The sequence below is a fragment of the Panthera onca genome, chromosome B2, assembly GCF_046562875.1.
Source record: "Panthera onca isolate mPanOnc1 chromosome B2, mPanOnc1 haplotype 2, whole genome shotgun sequence".
NCBI lineage: Eukaryota > Metazoa > Chordata > Mammalia > Carnivora > Felidae > Panthera > Panthera onca.
The window spans coordinates 37,202,906-37,215,652 of record NC_138343.1 but is presented as its reverse complement, the minus strand read 5'-3'; the positions used below and the strand labels follow the sequence as shown (position 1 = coordinate 37,215,652).

At 41.6% G+C, this 12,747-nt stretch overlaps 1 protein-coding gene across 1 annotated transcript in view; it reads right to left on the bottom strand.

Moving 5' to 3' along the window:
* Window positions 1–12,747, bottom strand: part of DNAH8 (dynein axonemal heavy chain 8) — a 330,443-nt gene that overhangs the window by 56,350 nt on the left and 261,346 nt on the right. Inside the window, exons 84-86 of the mRNA XM_078446877.2 lie at window positions 8,707–8,780; window positions 6,246–6,398; window positions 5,718–5,873 (exon numbers count right to left, since the gene is read on the bottom strand). Of these exons, the coding sequence (XP_078303003.2) occupies window positions 5,718–5,873; window positions 6,246–6,398; window positions 8,707–8,780 (383 nt within the window). The remainder of the gene's footprint in view (window positions 1–5,717; window positions 5,874–6,245; window positions 6,399–8,706; window positions 8,781–12,747) is intronic.

Sequence of the window (12,747 nt, the reverse complement as noted above, 5' to 3'; positions counted from 1 at the left end):
GACTTATTAGCTTATCTTGGAAAAAAAAAGAGAATATCTTGCGGGGGGGGGGGGTAGTGACTTTTCTTTCACAAAGGAAGTCATTTCATTTTCTCACAATTTTTTTGGTACTCAGTGATCTAAGTGACAATAAAGAAAGAACCCTGAATTATCACCTTGGAATATTATCAAGCCATTGGGAGAACTAAGAACTCATTTGGAAGCTCAAAAGCAAGGGGCTTTGCCTGGAATATTGAATCTCTTCAGTCCCATTAGTATTTTTGAAACTATGGGATGAGTCCTATGCGAGACAATGGAAAAATATTAAAATCAATGTATTTTCAAGAAGTTTTAATCTATTTGAGAAAATAAGCCTTAGAGGACAATGTGATAGTGAGTATAATTAACTGTCAGAATTTAACAGATGATAAGAAGAAGAAGACATTCAATCAGAGGCTTCTGGGAAGAATGAAACTGAAGCTGGCCTTTGAAAAGCAGGGAGAAAAGACTGCTGGGTTTTGGCAAAGACCATGAGCAAAGAGAGGAAACACAAAGCTTGTGATTCATCCAGCAAGAGGCTGCAGGTAAGTTGCTCTGCTACAGCAGACAGTGACCTCAGGTAAGTAGCTGGAACTATGTGTTCATACGATGACTCGGGCGTGGAATGTAGGCAGATATGAATGTCAGGGCAAAGAGCTAAAACCTGATTCAATAAGAGGGAGTTATTATTTATTATTAAGTTGGAAAGTGGTGATTTTAGGAAGACTAGTCTACACTTTACTGAATCTGACCAGTATAGTTCCTTCTTTCTATTCCAAAGAATCTTCAAAACACAGAACTGCTAGTGAAATGCGGAAAACTTGGACTCCTCCTTTGGACGCTGAAGAAAAGTTGCTCATTGGAGTCATCATCTTAATGATGTCAAAGCCATTTCCAATTTTATGTTAGATTCTACTTCATCCCAATGAGTCCACCTCCCATGGCCCAACACAGAACCACTTCAGTTGCATCTGCAAAACAAGGCTCTCTTTGGAGCACCACATCTTGATTATTTAATAACTGGAGTTAACATAAAATGAAAAATGCAATCCATACTACACAACAGCAGGGAAACTTTAAAAGGTGAAAATAATGAACAGAAATGGACAGAACCCCTGGGAAAAACCATCAACCAAAACGTGAGAGATCTTTCTTTAAGCCTGAATCATATTACTGAAATTATTCTGAAGACATTTAAACTAAGAACTTTGCAATCATGCCTCCCCAAAGCCAGAACTTCATATGCACCATTAAACTTGAAGGAGATGTTTGTCAAGGCTCAAACCTGAGAAAGAAAACAAGATGTGGGAGAAGAAAACACTTTTCTGAAGGAAGAACTACTGGCAGTGGAACCTGGGCCCTGTTCCATGTGGCCATTTTATTTAATATTTAATTATTTTTAGGATCCTGAAGAAAATATCCAAGTCTGCAACTGCCACCGCAAACCCCAAGAGCTCCTAACCAATGCCTCCAGCAAAAAAACCTCACAGACTTGTACATAAACCATTAGGAAAATCCCCCCAAATGGGCCACAATGTAGGCAAGCCAAGGGGATGAGGAGAAAAACTCCAAACCATGGAAAGGACATGAAGATGATGAAGGATTTTTTTTTTAACATTTATTTATTTTTGAGAGAGAGAGAGTGTGTATGTGCGCAAAGGAGGGGCTGAGAGAGAAGGAGACAGAGAATCAGAAGCAGGCTCCAGGCTTTGAGCTGTCAGCAGAGCCCAACAGGGGGCTCGAACTCACAGACTGCAAGATCATGACCTGAGCCAAAGTTGGACACCTAACCGACTGAGCCACCCAGGCACCCCAAGGATTCCTATCTTAAGGGCAGTGGATGTTTGGCAGTCATTCTCAATTCTCAATTCTTCTTGCATATTAGAATCACTTAAGAAGTGTTTTAAAAGACTGAGCACCTCACCTTGCTGCCTCCTCCCTGGGACTCTATGGCCCAGGCAATGGCTAAGAACCATTGCATTAGACATTCATTGGGTCCAATGCACTGTTCAAACAAAATATGGTACATTGACCATCAACAGGAAAAAACCAGAGGTGCCATTCTGACCTTCCACAGAATACTGCAGAATTTGTGGGAGGACACCATAAATGTAATTATTGAGTTTCAAAAGACCAAGACTCTGGAGGAAGACCTATTTAAAATTAAAATCCTAAAGGGTGAATGTGGCCTTGCTCTGAAACCCAGAATGATGCTGCACTGGAGTATCATAGAGAGAAGATACTAAGGCCAGAGGGAAGCTTCCATTGAGAGTAATCTCCAAGAGGATGTAGAAATGCCCCCAGGGAGTAGTGGCCAAATATAGCTGAAGCACTGGGGATGCTGGGCTCTCTCTGGGAGGGCAGAAGAGCTGGCTGGCTAGAGCAGAGACATCACCCAACTGTGGTAAGGGCGCCGTTGCTGCAGTAACTTCCTGGCATATGTGTACAGTAAGTTCCTGGAGGAGAGGAGAGGGAAGCCCAGGGGGGTCTGGGGCAAGAAGAGTTTGGTGCAGAATTGGCTTGTGTATCTCTGTAAGTTCCCATGGAAGCACCCATGGCCTCCTCCTACTAGGTAAGCCTGCTCCTACCTCAACAACAAAACAAATCACACCCTTCACTATGCCGCCCAAGACAGTTGTCCTTGACCAGCCAAGTCTATTCCCCTTCTATGGGAGAGGAGGGGTGTTCATTTTGTTCTCTGTAACAATGAGCAAGATCCATATAACACATGATGCCCTTGAGCAGGGGTGAGTTGATGACATGATGCCAAAGCACAGTTTAGTAAGGGAAACTGCACTGGGGGATACACAGTTCTTGCATTTGACCGCTATTTCACCACCAGGTTCTGCATTCTGACTCGTGATGGGCTCCAGCACGAACCCCTACGCAGCCCTGAAGCTTCAGAGCATGCGACATGAACAAATTCCCTGTTCTTTTTGTCAGTCTCTGCAAGGACAAATGCATATGCATCATGTTTGTATAGAGCAAGGGATAACTAGGTTAACTTGGAGGAATCAATCAGTCAATTAACAAATCAGGTATTGGGCTATTATGTCCAACACTAGAGAAATCTAAGTCACAATGATTCCAACCCAGAACGTCCTTCCTGTAGCAGCTTCACTTCAAACTTTAATGTGCACGTGAATCACTTGGGCATCTTCTTACAATGCAGATTCTGATTCAGCAGGTCTGGGGCCAGCCTGAGATTTTCTCTTACAAGCTCCTGGGCCATGTGGACATTGCTCGCCCCAAACCTGCATTTTCCTATCAGGTAGGTGCCATCCTAACAAGTAAAACAAATTATTTCGGCAATATCACAGTAAATATTTCTGCAAATGAGGAAAACAGAACGGAGGAAGCTATGCTTGGATTATTTGTGCTCCCTGTGTAGTCACAGAACTTGATAATGGAATTTTAGAAATGGGAAAAATCTTGAAAGATCACCTCCTTCTGACTCTAAACCACAGATGAGGAAACAGAGGTCCTGAGAGGCATATAACTTAACAATCCCCACATAGCTAATTGATTTTACCTCATGCATAATGTCCCAGCCTCCTGATCCTCAATGAGGTTGCTCTATCTAGCACACTATGACTGTATTTTAAGAGACGTTCAACCTTTACTTTCACAGCCCTAGCAATGGAGACTTTTTTCTGTTTTAATCTAAATGTATGTCATGTTAAGAGCAAACACTCCTTGACCCCATGACTGGACCACGGCCCCACTGTTGTTCTCCTATTTAGCACTTGGATAATGGCCACAAAAACACAGGTTGCCCACTGACCATATGGAAAATACCCCCAATCATCTCCCCATGATAAGCTCAGTGGAAGAGTTGAATCATCACTACTGGGAACAGAATCATAAAATATATTATTTGCGAATTGGGAATTAAATAACAGAGTTAAAGTAATATTTGTATTAGAGTATGATAAGGCCTAGCAAAGCAAACAATTCCCAGATAAGAATGTATGAAATAGGCTTCAGTGACTTGAAAGCTGTAATTTACAATCCAAAGGCCACAGTGGGACTTGGTAAAAATAACCACCCACAAAGTGTTTAACCTGGTTTTAACTCTCTCAGGGGGAGGGGGCCAATTCACAGGAGATACACCAATGTCTCCTCTACACAGCTCTCTCCGCTGGGCAGCAGGGAACCTGGCAGAGTGGCAGGGACAAGGAGCCTGAGGGTAAATATGCCCAGTATTCTCTTGGATGAGAACCAAATTCCCCTCCAGCTTTGGGCAGGAGGGGAGAGAGGAGGTGAAGCTCTGTGTGCCACTATGCACAGCTAAGGCAGGCCTCCTAGTACAAGCCAGTGATTCATTCTGTCCTCACTCCAGCCTCAGGGAAGGAGGAAATGTAGAAGGGGTTAAAGGAGCCTGTTCATCTCTCTCCAAAATCAAGGAGTGACTAAAGCACATTAAAATTATACAGCTTTCAAATATGGGACAAAATATAAAATCAAATGTAGAACAAAGCAATAACAAAATGAAAACACCGTATGGCTGCAAAGTCATAAAATTACTAAATTAATATACAAGTGTATGGTAAAAGCAAATAGTAAACAACCTGAAAATGACAGGTAACCACTGTGACTCTTCTTCTCATTGTCACCATCACCTTCGCTGGCTGGCTCAAAACACACCACCGCCCGAGGCAGGCAGCATCCGGCTTGACTCCTAGATCTACCACCTATGAAGTTACCCTAACCTCTCCAAGCCTCAATTTCCTCATTTTTATTTTATTTAATTTTTCCTGGGCGTGGTTAATTTATTGCCACACACTAAAGGGATGGGGGGATGGACCCGGAGTGAGGCTGGGGCTGCGTTGTCCCTGTGTCTAGTTCTCCTGTTATTTAGGACAGTCCAAGGAACAAATTCCTGAGAGTCTGAGGAAAATTACAGGCATTGCAGTCAGACTGGTTAAATAATCTATGAAAAGCATCTAGCAAATAGTAGCTGCTCCTGCTTTGGTGCTACTATCTTCATTCATTCATTTATACATCTGGACATATTATCAATCAATGTTCTCTGGCTTATTTATTTATTTATTTAAAAGTTTTTTACTTATTTATTTTGAAAGAGAGAGAGAGAGTGAGCATGAGTGGGGGAGGGGCAGGGAGAAAGAGAGAGAGAATCTCAAGCAGGCTCTCCGCTATCAGCACAGAGCCCAACCCAGGGCTCAATCCCACAGACCATGAGGTCATGACCTGAGCCAAAAATCAAGCGTCGGACGCCCAACCGACTGAGCCACCCAGACACTTCAATTTTCTCTTTTTTAAAATGGTGATACACCATTCTCACCTTGAGAAATGTGACTGTTAGCATTACATGATATAGTACATATAACGCTCCTGGCCAGCATAGGTACTCTGAAAACCAAATTTCTATCTAAATAACCATGTTCATCTCACACATATTTACTGAGTTCCAGCAATGCCCCAGATGCTCCTATGGCCAGAGAGACTGAGAAGTTACAAAAAGACAAAGTCTTTGCCTTCAAGAGTCTTTCGCTCCCATGGCCAGAGTGAGGGGCAGAAGCAGGGAAAACATTTAACTACACAGACAAATAGATACTATGCCAGGTGGGGAAAGGGGCCACGAAGGAGAGAAAAAGCAGGGTGAGGTAAGCAGACAGTGCAGCAGAGAAACAATGTATTAGCATCCCCTAAATGTGCAAACTGCTCTCAGAAGTTACCTGCACAGTGGAGTGTAAAAATGCTACTGTGTAAAGCATCGGCTTCCACATGGGTAAATTACTGATATCCAGAAGGTCTTGATTAATTCCGGCAAATGTTCTTTTCAAACCCGCGCGTACGCCTTGGGGCGGCTCATTAGTGAATTTGAGAGAAGTCTGTCGTAAAAAGCAAACGGTAGTTTTGTTTCTAGAAATTATTGTCAAGGATAAAATAGAAATTACAATCCCTCAGACAACAGTATGCTTACGGTACATGGTATGTTGGCTAGAATTCAGCACTGTGTAAACTAATGACATCAATCACAGCTGAAACCCCATGAATTACTACCAAGTCTTATAACTCTTCTGTGGAAATAGTTCCTATATAATATGGATGGTTTAGTTAGGACTTTGACCATTATTACATAAGATCTTACAGACTCTACTGCACCAAAATCCCTGTTGTGGTTTCATCTTTCAATAATGCCACGATGTCATCTTTATTTAAACAACTCTCAAGGAAAAGACACTTATGTCACGGCAACAAACCTGAAGCAACGTAATTGGGAATCGATCATGGGGCTCAGTAGTTATCCATACTCGGAAAGAGTCATCACTGGCTTCCGTGGTAATTAACGTCTCTAGCAATTCTTCCATGAATTCTAGGCCAAGGTGACAATTTTGCAGTAAAACCCAGCCACCCTGTATTCAAAAATGATTTCATATTAATATCTTGTAATTTTTTGTTACAATTTTATTAAAACAAAATGTACGATTGAAAAAAAAAAAAAAACCCTTTGCTTAGCACATGTAAATACTGTTTTGAGCACCTATTTTTGGTAAGATGATTTTATGTCAATACAAACATTTTCTTCTGCTACTGGTAAATCTGGTTACTTGGAATCAAGTGGGTTCAAAACAATAGTACTCAGCCACCCCAGGTTCAGAAGGAAACAGAAATGAAAGCTTGAAGCCCTGTGTAAGTACAGTGTGTGCACCATCTAATGGTAGGAACGGGTATTTTGGAATTTGTAACAACTCGTCCTAAGGTGAATCGGAACTGACTCACCTCCGAACCAAATCATCCGTAGTCACAGAGAGAAATGCACATTATCTCATGAAAGATGGCGACAATACATGTGGTGACTTGTGCTACCATAATGTAAAATAAACATTTGTTGTCATCACCGCTCCCATATAGTCCCAAAGCCACAAAATGTACTAAGCACTCACTACCTTAATACTTGCTAAAACTGTCTTTAACAATATAAGTCACATAGCCAATGCTGCTCTATGAGAACACAGGTTGTTTTTTCTTAACCAGACAACATGTTGATACCCTGATATAAAGATCAGATCAATACAGCTACAAAATAGTGAGCGCAGTAAATATACGGTAATTCTTGTGTGTTATGCCTCCTACCGTGAGAGAAAATACAACTCGAACTGGCTTCAGCAGCAAAGGGGACGTGTTCGTCTAGACAACAGGGGGCTGCAGAGTAAGATGGACTTCGTAGTTAGTTTGTGCCGCAGGGATCCAGTTACTCGCTGGGTATTCCATTTCATTCCACCATGTCAGTTTCACCTCAAAAATCTGGTGGCCCTCAAGGGGCAATGTGGCTGTACCTGTTCATGGGCTGTTGGTTTGTTTGTTGGTTGGTTTGTTTCTCAAAATGTCATTATTATCCATACTTATCCCACCTTGAGAAACAGGACATGGAAGTTATAAAAGCTAATATTCCAAAGAAGGTTAGTGTGAATGTACTGCTGAAATTTAGAAGTTTCTCATTCACGGAAACTAAAGAAACTATTTAAGACCCAGAATTAAACTGTCAAATCACTCCTTGGAGTGAATCACTTGATCTGAGTAAAAATAATTATATGTAACTGCCTTGATATATATAAATTAGATACAATAGATTATTGAATATAATTAAGTGATAAAGAAAAAGGCTTAGGGCACTTGAGAAATAATGACTAACTTGAGAATTCGATGGCCCAAGCAGAGCCTTAGCTCATTAACCCTCTCTTGTCATTAATTCCCAAGAAAAAGCTGCACCAAAGTTGCTACAGACATTTGGAGATCAAAAGCTTAGAAATAAACCGAGATCTTACTTTATTTTTGTAAGTGGTACAATTTCTTATCACAGCTGAAATTGTTATCAACCAAGCATCTCTAGAAAATTAATGTCCTGTGTATTATTAGGTGTGATGGAAAACATTTCTCAAGAGTCCATCCAGCTTGCAATTTTCAATAAAAACCATCATCAATATTTAAACATAACATCCTCAAATATTTCTTATTCATCTGCAACTATCCACTAATGAAAAGAATAAAGTCTGACTTTAACCAAAAATTGAAATGTAACTGTCTCGGTCTGTCACTTCTTAAGCACTATCTATTAATGTTGATTGTCAAATTCCAAGACTTGCTAGAGCTCCATTCCAAGAAACCAGAAAGTGTGTCTGCCAAGTTGTCAAAAAAATATATTTAGTGAAAATAAGATAGAGCTTACACTATAGAAAATAAAACAAGCTTTTTGTGGGGATGTCAGGAGCAAACCAGCTTGCAGTTTAAAATTCGTTGGTAATCAGGGATGCCTGGGTGGTTCAGTTGGTTAAGTTTCCAACTCTCAATTTTGGCTCAAGTCATGATCCCACACTTTGTGAGACTGAGCTCTGCATTAGGTTCTGCACTGACAGCGTGGAGCCTGCTTGGGATTCTCTCTCTCTCCCTCTCTCTCTCTGTCCGTCCCTTTCTCTCTCTCTCTCTCTCTCTCTCTCTCTCTCTCTTAAAATAAACAAATAATAAAAACATTAAAAACTTTAAAATCCATTGGTAATCACAGATTGACTATACATACATTAAAAAAAAAAAAAAAGGAAAATGATGATGGAGCACCACAGGCACAATGCTTAAGCCATCACTGTGGCAGTCCCAGGTAGACCTGATGTCCAGAGGACTAATAGCAAGAATGATGCACTAGGAGTAGTTGTCCTTGTCACCTACCTGCTGCATGGACACCTGAATCAGCTTTCGAGCATGTACCTCTTGTCCTTGCCCCATTGAGATAGTTCTGCATTCTGTAACATAGGAGAAGGACCACTGTGATAAGATGTAAATTTTGTAACAGGATTGGGACAAAAAAAATAATTCCTCAATGGTCATGGCCTCCCTCCCGCCATGGCTTCTAACAAGGGTCCTTGTTACTCAAACAGGTGTGGCCTTTGGTTATGTTGATGACAGAAATGAGTGGGACAGAAACTGGAGGCACTGTCTGGAAAGCTGAGGGCAAAGACATACAAAGGACACGAGGCTGGGTTTTTAGAGAGTTTGGGGATTTTGGAAATGAGGTGATCACAGGTATTTAGAGGGAAAGAGGATTTTTGAGTTTTGCTGTATATTTTGACTAGAATCTTTCTTTGGTGTTTTAACAGATGCTTCAGTGAAAATTTAATTGGGTTTTTATTCTTTTAAGATGTCAGGGTTGCAGTGCTTTCTGTCCATTTTGGGTTTGTTTGCATGATTGTCTATTTTCCGAGATAGAACTCAAGGCAACTCAGCCCCAGGAGGACTGTATTCAGGGGTAACTGCTCCTTAGATTAGATCACCACCTTGGAACTAAGCATGAAGAGAAAGTGGAGGCCACTCCAACATCAGAAGTATGACTACAATTCGGGGGAGAATCCGCTATTTAGACTCTTTAGTGCATTTGAGGTCCCAGGCAGAGAACCCACTTGCACCGTGCCACATGAACTCACTAAATGAAGAAGTCTCTGAATCATGCTTGTGAAACTGGAATTGGAAATTAATTCTCAAGCAAACTTTTGTAGACCCAATTTCCTTGAGTTTTAGGGGCATGATCTCAGGGCCAGAAAAGGATGTCAGTGGAGACATTGCGAAGCAGGGAATGTTTTTGCCCTTCTATCCCAGATGAGCCTGGATCCTCAGTGAAGTGGGGCACTGTGGTAGCGAAAACAGTGAGGCTAACTTGGGAACCACTAGAGGAGGTTATAAGCGATGGAGAAATTTATGGGGTGGGAGGAAGTATGTCAGGAACCAGAGAAGTTGTCAGGACACACATCATTTGAACAGCACTGCATGGCTAATGGACAGAAATTCTGTGAGGCTCTGTAAATTGCAACATTAGAGACTATTCATAAACTCAGGGTCACAGGGAGAAACTTTGCAAGGGTGCCTGACAGAGGATTGTCATAGATATTTTGTAGATATCAGTGCACCGCTTGAAGAATCAGGAATTGCAAGAGGCTGAGGTGGAACCAGGCACTGCTCCCAGAGAAAGCCGAGAAGAATCCACACAACCTACCAAAGGAGAAGAAAAGGGAGGTGGGACTTGAATGGAGGAGCCTCTGGATCATTCAAAGAGATGCTGAGCCCTTCATCTGAAGAACACACAAATGTTCAGTTGGTCAATGGGGGGAAGATTTGATAGGGACAAACAGTGATAACACATTGAGTGTGAGCCACAGTCTATCTCCTGTCTCCTTCCAACTCTTCTGAAATACACCTTTGAAAAGGAAGAGCTGCTTTCCATTTAGGTGGCCTGACTTTCTAATATTGATCCATGAATGGATTAGGAGGAGACTTAGAGGCATCCCTTCAAAACACACCCAGAATCTGCTCACTTGTCCACATCTCCACTTTCATTCCCTGGCCCAAGGTTCCATCATCTTTCGCCTGGATTTTTGCAAAAGCTTAACCAGTGACCTCACTCGCACTCCTGTCCCCTGCTCTTGTTCCCTACTAGCTCTTCTTCCCCCAGCAGACAGAGGGATTAGCCCTAAATCAGATCATGTCCATGCTCTACTCAGAACCATCTGATGGCTTCCCATCTCATTCAGAGCAAAACCCAAAATCCAGTGCAAAGTTCTTAGCTACAGCCTCTAAACACACACAATAGCCCCCACTGCAGACACACACACAGACACACACACACACACTCTCTCTCTCTCTCCCTTTACACACTCCACATACCCCACATACACACTCTACACACTATCTCTTCTCCACACACACACTCTTTACACACTCTACATACACACTACACGTACACATTCTCCACACTCTCCCTCTACACATACTCTACACACACACCTACACACTTTACACACACACACTGCATGTGCACACTCTACACACACTCTATCCACATACACACCTAAACACTCTCCACACACACTCTACACACATACTACACGTACACACTCTACACATATACTCTCCACACACACACTTTACACAGTCTACACACACTCGACACACTCTCTACACACACACTCTTTACACACTCTACATGAACACACTCTACACACATTCTACATACACACTCACGAACACACACTACACACACTCACAAACTCACATGAACACACTACAAACACACTCTACACACACACTACATGCACACACTCAACACACACACTGCATGAACACAATACACACACACACACACACACACACCTTACCTCACTACTCTCCCCCCGCTCAGCCATTCACTCTCCTCCAGCTGCAATGGCCTGCTCCCCAGGCACACTCCAGCTTCACTGCTATTCCCTCTGCCTGAAAGATGTCCCCCTGAGAGCTGCACTGCCTCACTTCCTTCACACTGCAGATCTTCCTCACCCTCTTAGCAAGGATTCCCTGTCCCATCCCATGTAAAACAGCACACCTCTCCCATCACTCTGTCCCTCACGCTGCTTCTTTCTTAGCAGGTTATGTACTTTTCTTGTTAGCATAGTATATACTCACTTGTTTGTCGGTTATTGTCTGTTTTACCCCCACACTAGAATGTGAGCCCCAGGAAAGGGAGGAGCTAGATCCTGGTGGCTAGCCCAGCACCTGAACAGTGGGTGGCACGCAGTAGGTGCTCAATAACTCTTTCCTTAAACTTTTAAAACTGAAGTATAATTTACTCTTTCAAAGTATATAATTCAATGTTTTTTAGTTTACTCATCACATTGTGGAACTATCACTTCCATCTAATTCCAGAACATTCTCATCATCCCCAAGGGAAATCACACACCCATTCGTGGTCACTCCCCATGACCCCTCCCAACCAGGAACCACTAATCTACTTTCTGTCTCTATTCTAGACATTTAATATAAATGGAATCATACAATATGTGACTTCTGGTTCTGTCCCCTTTTACTAGCATAATGTTGTCAGGGTTCATTCATGTTGTGGCATGGATCACAACTTCATTCCTTTTTATGGCTGAGTAGCAGTCCACTGCATGGATGGACCACATTTTGTTTACCCACTCATCAGCTGATGGACATTTGGGCTGTTTCCACTTTTTGGCTAGTATGAATAATGAACACGAATGCTATGAACATTCGTGTATAAGTCTTTGTGCGGACATATATTCAATTCACTTCATTATATACTTAGAAGTAGAATTACTGGGTCATATTGTAACTTTATGTTTAACTTTTTGAAGAACTGACAGACTGTTTTGCAAAACAGTTGCCCCATTTTACATTCCCATCGGCAATGCATAAAAGTTCTAATTTTTCCACATCCTTACCCACACTTGTTATTGCCCATCTTTTTCTTTCAACCTATCTTATTGGGAGTGAGGTGGTTATCTCATTGTAGTTCTGACTTGCATCTCCCTAATGACTAATGATGTTGACGATATTTTCATGTGCTTGTTGGTCATTTATATATCTTCTTTGGAGAAATATCTATTCAAATTCTTTGCTCACTTTTAAATTGGGTATTAGACTTTTCATTGTTGAATTGTAAGGGTTCTTTATATGCTCTGTATACCAGACCCTTGTCAGATTTATGATTTATAAATGCTTTCTCTCATTTGTAAATTGCCTTTTTCACTTTCTTTGACGGCACCCTTTGAAGTACAAAAGTTTCAAATTTTGAGGAAATCCAATTTATTCATTGTCTCTTTTATTGCTTACGTTTTTGACGTCATATCTAGAAAACCACTGCCTAATCCAAGGTCACAAAGATTTACTCCTCTTTTCTTTAAGAGTTTTATAGTTTTAGCCCTTACATTTGTCTCTGGTCAA